Source organism: Pteropus vampyrus, unplaced genomic scaffold (genome assembly GCF_000151845.1).
Source record: "Pteropus vampyrus isolate Shadow unplaced genomic scaffold, Pvam_2.0 Scaffold99, whole genome shotgun sequence".
NCBI lineage: Eukaryota > Metazoa > Chordata > Mammalia > Chiroptera > Pteropodidae > Pteropus > Pteropus vampyrus.
In genome coordinates, this window is record NW_011888880.1 from 2,784,216 (window position 1) to 2,791,995 (window position 7,780).

General features: G+C 42.4%; 1 protein-coding gene across 1 annotated transcript; it reads left to right on the plus strand.

The window, feature by feature from the left end:
* Positions 1 to 5,551: 5,551 nt before the first annotated feature.
* RRS1 (ribosome biogenesis regulator homolog) lies at positions 5,552 to 7,507 on the plus strand. Its single transcript, XM_011364597.2, has one exon. The coding sequence runs from the start codon at positions 5,662 to 5,664 to the stop codon at positions 6,775 to 6,777; it is 1,116 nt and encodes a 371-aa protein (XP_011362899.1). The 5' UTR covers positions 5,552 to 5,661; the 3' UTR covers positions 6,778 to 7,507.
* The last annotated feature ends 273 nt before the right edge of the window (positions 7,508 to 7,780 follow it).

The following is a 7,780-nucleotide window of genomic DNA, read 5'->3' on the forward strand; positions in this document are numbered from 1 at the left end:
GATCACAGAGATGAATCATAAAGGCCGCCTAGTCAAAATTCTTCAAAACTCTGAGACCTAAACTGTATCTCCTTTGAAATCCACAGAGTTTCCAGAAAAGAGAACCCAAGGGGCCCACCATAAGAAGTCAGCTTCCCCAACTGAAAATTCACACCATCTTGGATAATGAAGCAAATGAAATAAATACTGGAAAATACCAGGGACATTATTTATACATTTTAAATAATAAGACATATTTAGTTCTTGTGGGAAAGTACACATGCCACAAGCAGCTAGATCTTGTGCATTATCAAGTGGTCAGGGAGCTAGGTAAGACTGCAGTGCACTCTTGGATGCTAACAAGGACATTCCTTCTTTGCACTAAGAGGTTCTTTCCTTTGGCAAGCAAAAGCACCTAGAAAAAGAAAAGTGTTGGCTACAGAATTTATCATATATGTAGTTATATTTTTAGTATTTCTATTCATATTTTTCATAGATGTGTTCTAAAAACTAATGGGTTAATAATGCTTAGAAACAATTCTCAGTTAAGACATACCAATAACTTCCTGTGTATTATTGATATTGCTGATGTGGGGAATTTAAAAGAAAAACTGGATTAATATATGCTCACACACGGTCTATGGTTACAAAGACAAATTGAAGCCTGTGTGACAATGAAGTTGCTTTCCTGAGGGAAAAGGTACTCAGGACTCAGTTGCCTAATCCAGAGTAAATCACCATAAAGTTATTTATAAAAATAAATAACTTATTAAGAGAAACCCAAAAAGATTTCTGACATTGCAATTTTACTTTCACAAATTAAAATAGAAAAAGATAATTTAATAAATATATCTATATTTTTTGTTATTAGAGTGAGTGCAAATATCTCTAAAATTCTGGAACTTCAGTTTTCCATTTTACATCAATCTTTCATTCTGATATTGAACTCCTTATAGAAGTAAAATCTAAAGCCTAACACCAATCTCATTCCTTTGGGATTTGGTGATAAAGTCTTATGAATAAAAACCATCAGCCAGTGGTGCTTATTTGTCTTACAAGTGATGATAAGATTTTGGCAAATAAAGAAAACTGCATTTGCCAATTTTTAAAAAACAGAAACCATTGTGTATTTTATAGAGAGCAAAACAACTAAGACAATTCCAAAATGCTACCATCATTTTTACTACCCTAAAATCCAAAGTACTTTCTACACAGATGTACCATGTTTGATAGTTATGTTTTATCTGCTTCTGCACTAACTACACAAAAACCTCACTGCTATACCTTCTTTGTTCTCTTTTAAAACAAAATAATTGATTTTTGTACAGGTTTCTGACTAAAACTGAAGCATGTGAATACACAGCTTTTGTCTATAATTAAGAAATTTTCAAAATTAAATTTTCTTTTCCAGTACTTCCAATTTAAAATTATAAATCAGTAAAAATGAACTATGTGAATAATGTGTTGTAAGGGCTCTTTTCTGCTCGTTATCGAATTACTGGCACATTGAATTTCCTAGACAAAAATACTCAAAATAACTATGCTGAAAAATATGGTTGAATATTGCAATAATTTCTACTACCAAAAAAAAGGGGCAACTAGAAAATATTTAAAGTAAATCTAAGTTAATGCAGTACCAAAAGAACAAAGAAATTGCTTACAAAAATGTTCTACTGACCATAGTTACAAAAAAGTTATTAACTTCTTATTTCTGGTTTTAGGGAGGAAGGGGAGGAATCTCCCTATGGGTTCACTTTTGTTAATAAAAAACTTCACAATAGTTGCTACAAAAATATAATTATTGCTTCTTCTTTCCTGTACCTCATTTTTGCCTTTTTTGAGGAATGTCCTTAAGGTTGTAGAAAGATAGCTAAGATGAAAAATAGGAATGGGAAAGAAATATTTGAAAAACAAACATAAGGAGCACTATCATGCCATGTGAGTAAAAAGAATTGTTTGGGGCCAGATCACAAACATCCAAGACCAAGAACAATCACATTTAGTTAGGTAGAAAAGGGAGTTTTTGACAAAAGTGACTTGTCCAGATCCATGCAAGGTAAATCTTTAGGACTGGCCTGTAGAGAAACCCGAGGCAAAAAAACTGTTAAAATGCTCCTGGGCTAGCAACCTGGATGTCAGTTGAGGTCCTGGCAGGAAACAGGTAGCAGCCCAGCTGGGTAATTTAAGAAAGATCAACAAAGGGAATATTTCCAAGATATGGGCATAATTTAAGGAAACTCAAAAAGAAGAGTGCTGCAATGGCAAGAGCCATGACCACTCCAAGCCTGAAGGAACCAGGGGAACAGTTAGAGGAGCTGGGAGAGGGTGGCTGCAGGGAGAGAGCTGCCCAACTGGAGCTGTGGCCTTTTAGAGGAACCAGCCAAACCCCACAACCTGCAGAGGGCTGGGGGCATACATGCCCTCACCTCACTCTCTTCACACCCTCAGATCTTCTGTCACTGCCTCTTGCTGGCTGCTCCCAGCTAGAAGCCAGGGGCAGAGAGCAGAGTGGAGTGAGGGAGGATCTAGAGAAGCAAGGAGTAAGGTTATGGTAGCAGGAATGGAAAGGGGACAGTTTGGAGACAGATTTAACAGGACTTCCTACCTGAGTGGATTTGGAGTGGAAAGATAAAAGTCAAGGATGACATCATAGTTTCAAGCCTGAATTACTAGATTAGAATGACAATAACATTAACTGAGCCATTTTTTTTACTAATCATTGTATTTCCAATGCCCAGCAGAGTACTTTGGGCATGAAAGACCTTCTATAAACATTTCTCTGGGGAGGAGGGAGGCATGGATGGATGTTATGTGACCTTAAACATACTGCATTTAGAGTATGGTGGAAAAGCCCAGCAGGTAATTGGAGATTTGAGCCTAAAGCTCTGAAAAGGAAAGGAATAAAGATGTACCTCTAAGAACCATCTGCCCCAAACTGGCAACTGATACCATGAGTGTATGAAATGGCATAGAAAGCAGGTATAAAGGGAAAAGAAGGAAGATCTAGTGACCAAACTTGAGATCTGTCTGCTTATGAGACAAAAGGAAGAAGGAAAACCAACAGAGAAAAGACAAAGGGAAAAACCAACAAAGGAAAGACAGTATGTGCAACCACTTGCTGTACTGTCAAAATAATTTCACATTTGCACATCCCTGGTAGGCTCTACTTTTCTTGACACTGCACAAAACAATCTTACCTAACATAAAGATGATACAAATGCAAGCTGGAGACTTCCACTTACACACTCGCCTCAATAAGATTTTTTTAAAGCCCTAATTCCCAATCAATAGTTTTGCTTACCTTGACTCTAACATAGTCAACATTAATACTTTTTTAATTTAGAAAAGTCTATTTAATAAACTTATTCTTTCGAGCAACCATGTATTGAATACCTATTATGTATCTAGCACTATGCTCAGCAAAGTGGAAGTAAAACCTAAGTCTCCAGTCATCAAGGAAATTAGAATCCACTTGGACTGAAAAAAAAAAAAAACATTGAGCATAAAAGAGTTCAATTAAGAGCTAACTTGTGTGATTCAAATCAAATAGTACTTCATCCAGTGAGAATCCATACCATTCAACACTTGTCGACATCTGCTTTTTAAAATCTAACTCAGAAGATTGATAAAGGAGCTAAATCCTACATAGTTGCACTTCCTATTAAAAGCCCAATCATGCATTATGGTAAATTTCTCTTTACCTTTCCTTCTTCCCCACTGTTCCGTAAGGTTTCAATAATCTTTGCATCTACTGTATGAAACATGGTAGTATTCAAATATTTGTTAAATCAATAAATGAATCAAAAGCTAAGCCAAGTCCAGAGTAGCTGCCAATGTCCTTAACGCTCTTCCACAGCAAATCTCCCAAATTTTAAAGTTCAAACCAGTTACCCAATAAGGCAATTGACCTAGCCTTGGCCTGGGGGATGATTGGTATTAAAGACTTGGTGCTGAGTATTAGATAAAGTTTCAGAAAAACCCTGGCAAATCCTAAAACTCTTTTAGAAAAGATAAAGAAGATTCTAGCACAATACCTGAAATATAAAATGTGCTCATTTTATGGTTTATGAATTAACGAACAACAGAGAGCTGAGGAAAGATAGCTCACAAAGAGGCCAAACTCATGGGGCAGGTGTGACAGATGCAGCTGTATCTAAAGCCCTCTCTAGCAGAAACTCAACTGAAATCTATTTCCTAATGGCTATTCTGTCCGTTTCTATAGGTTAATTCTCCAGCATGTCTGCCTCTTCACTATTCCCAACCACCCTTTAAAGGAAAACAAAATCTGTGCACAACACAATCAGCAGTGCCTTAGAAACATGGCTGTACATACTCACCACTTAGAGATCTTATTAAAATGAAGGTTCTGAATTATTATGTCTGGGGTGAGGCCAGAAATTCTGCATTACTAACAAACTCCCAGCTGGTGCTATGATGCTGGTCCAGGGACCACACTTTTAGAGTATCAAGAGCCTGGAAAACATTACAGAGAATATGTACATAGTCTTAAAGCCATGAGTAAGCCACGTCCTGCTCTCACATTTCCTAGTTGTATAACCTTAGACAAGTCATTTTACTTCTCCAAGCCTTCCTCTGTCATCAGAAGAATATGGTGAATAACAGCTAACTTATTGAGTACTTACCATACACCAGAAACTGTTGTATATTTATTAACTTATGACAACTTAGGTTAAACAACCTGTACAAGGTAGATACAGTAATCCTAGATCTCATTCTAGGTGGTCTGACTCAAGAACCTAGGGTTTGGTCACTGTGTAAGACTGCTTCTTCAGTTTAGCTCCCAAAGCCATTGCGAAGATTAAATAACTGGTATTTAGCTAACATTTATTGAGTACTTACATGTTCCAGGCCCTAGTCTAAACTCTCTTGGGGGAATATTAACTCATTTATCTTTGTAACAGCCCTAGGAGGTTGGTTTTTAAAAGAGGCTAAAACGAGTTAAAGCTTAAGGTCAAACAAAACCCTGGTCGTCAGGATTGGAACCCAAGCACCCTAACTGCAGAGCCCGGCGCTCTTTTGCCACAAGCTAGGAGAGGATGGGGCCCGGGACGCTGGAATACCAGCGTTCAGGTGGCGAGGGTGGGCGCGCGCTCGGGCCCACGCGGAACGGTCTGTCAGCCCCGCTCGCTCCCAAAGCAAACCGAGTCTTCCTCTACACTTAGCTTCGCAGGTATCTGTGGAAAGTGTCTTTTTCGGCCCACACTCAGGACCGCCACGAGTAGGTCGGGCTCTGGTAGAATAGTGTCCCCAAAAGGGCTGACTAGCGAAACATCTTGAGAACGCATTTTCACTGAAATGTGACAGAATCGGTCGGAAACCCCACAATCTGCGGCCCCACGAACCTGCGCCGCCCACCTGTGCCACTGCCTCGTGGGACCCGCAATCCCAATAAGGCTCCGGAATTTGTAGTCTAGGCTCCTCCCGCCAGCTCCACCTCCTTCAGGGCTCCAGCCAAAAGGACCGCCACGAATCCCATCTGCTCTCCAACACCGCCCTCTGTCGGCCTTCCCTCGAGTAGCCCGGATTGTGAGCCAGTTCCGGCTGCTCCGGAAGTGGAGCTTTCTCTTCCGGGGCGAGCGTCTGCGCGGTCGCACGTGTTTCTGTTGGTTTAGTTTGAGCCGGCGCTGGCGGAGAAGTGATTTGAACCGCCGAGCCGGAGCCATGGAGGGCCAGAACGTGGAGGAGCTGCTGGCAAGGGCGGAGCAGGACGAGGCAGAGAAGTTGCAGCGCATTACGGTGCACAAAGAACTGGAGCTGGAATTCGACCTGGGTAACCTGCTGGCGTTGGACCGGAACCCCCCTACGGGCCTGCGGCGCGAGGGACCCACTCCAGAGGCCGAACTGCGGGCTTTGGCGCGGGACAACACGCAACTGCTCATCAACCAGCTGTGGCAGCTGCCCACGGAGCGCGTGGAGGAGGCGCTGGTGGCGCGGCTGCCGGAGCCCACCACTCGCCTGCCGCGGGAGAAGCCGGTGCCCCGGCCGCGGCCGCTTACACGCTGGCAGCAGTTCGCGCGCCTCAAAGGTATCCGTCCCAAGAAGAAGACCAATCTAGTGTGGGACGAGGTGAGCGGCCAGTGGCGGCGCCGCTGGGGCTACCAGCGCGCCCGCGACGACACCAAGGAATGGCTGATAGAGGTGCCCGGCAGTGCCGACCCCTTGGAGGACCAGTTTGCCAAGCGGATTCAGGCTAAGAAGGAACGGGTGGCCAAGAACGAGCTGAACCGGCTGCGTAATTTAGCTCGCTCGCACAAGACGCAGCTGCCCAGCGCGGCTGGCTTGCACCCTACGGGACACCAGAGTAAGGAGGAGCTGGGCCGCGCCTTGCAGGTGGCCAAGGTCTCCACTGCTTCTGTGGGGCGCTTCCAGGAGCGCCTGCCCAAGGAGAAGGCGCCCCGGGGCTCTGGCAAGAAGAGGAAGTTTCAGCCTCTTTTCGGGGACTTTGCAGCCGAGAAGAAGAGCCAGTTGGAGATGCTGAGAGTCATGAACAGCAAAAAGCCTCAGCTGGATATAACGAGGGCCACCAATAAGCAGATGAGGGAGGAGGAACAGGAGGAGGCAGCCAAGAGGAGGAAATTGAGCCAAAAGGGCAGGAGAAAGGGGGGCCGGCAGGGGCCAGGGGGCCGGCAGGGCCCTGGAGGCAAGAGGAAAGGGGGTCTGCCCAGCCAAGGAGGGAGGAGGAAAGGCGGCTTGGGAAGCAAGATGAATTCCGGGCCGCCTGGCTTGGGTGGCAAGAGGAAAGGAGGTCAACACCAAGGAGGAAAGAGAAGGAAGTAAATTTCACCCTCGAACCCGCCGGTAAACCAAGAACTACATTAAATGTGAAGTTCTAGGTCCTGAAGGGGGGTGCAAACGAAGGTAGCCGTCGCTTCCTTTCTGCTGGAAGTTTAAAGGATAGGATTGCCTTCCCCTCGAGATACTACGTCATTGTTGGACTCTGCAAGTTAATGTTTTTCCCACAACCAAGACTTTGACTGGAAATTTAAAGAATGTAATTGAGGACATAAGAATTAGAGAAAGAATGGTGGAAACTGAGAATAAGCTCTATTTTTAAACAACCACCTTTTTTTTTTTTTTAAACTTTGGATATGGTGTGAGGGAGAGTTGGTCATGTTTCAGAGACTAGGTTGATTTTGTCATTTTTCTAAAAAGCTTGTGTACTTATCAAAGCGGGTGGCAATGGATATACACATTACATTTTCAGAACTGGCCTTACAAGTAACTTGTAAAGTTATTTAACAGAACTATGTATCTAATGTTGCTTTTAACTGTTTGGCTGTTGGTAGAAATCTTAAGTAAATTCGTACCTGGAACAAATTATTTTCATTTATTTCTAAAAAAACAAAGCAGCTATATTGTCTTGATTTCAGCAGACCACTTTTTAAGAAATACTTCTTTTGGTATCAATATTGAAAGTGTAGTACAACTGGTGTCAGAAGAGATTTAATGCTTTTCAACACTGAAAACATTGATTTTACTATAAATAGTAAATTTGGGCTCAACTAAATAATGGTAATCCTTATTGATCCAGAAGGTACTGAAATCTTTCTCAACATTTAGGCCCCTAATTTTTTTTAAAGCTTCAAATAGGGTCTGTTGGGGAACAGAAAACCTACAGAATCTTTAATTGGAACGTTATTTTTTGATTAACTTGTCACATTGACCTGAACTGGTTTATTTAGGAGGAGAAATGTTTATATCTGTTCTGGGTCTCTTTCCCTGATTTCAGTAACTCATCTTTGTAAAAATAAATGTCTCCTGAAAAGGATTCACAGATGAT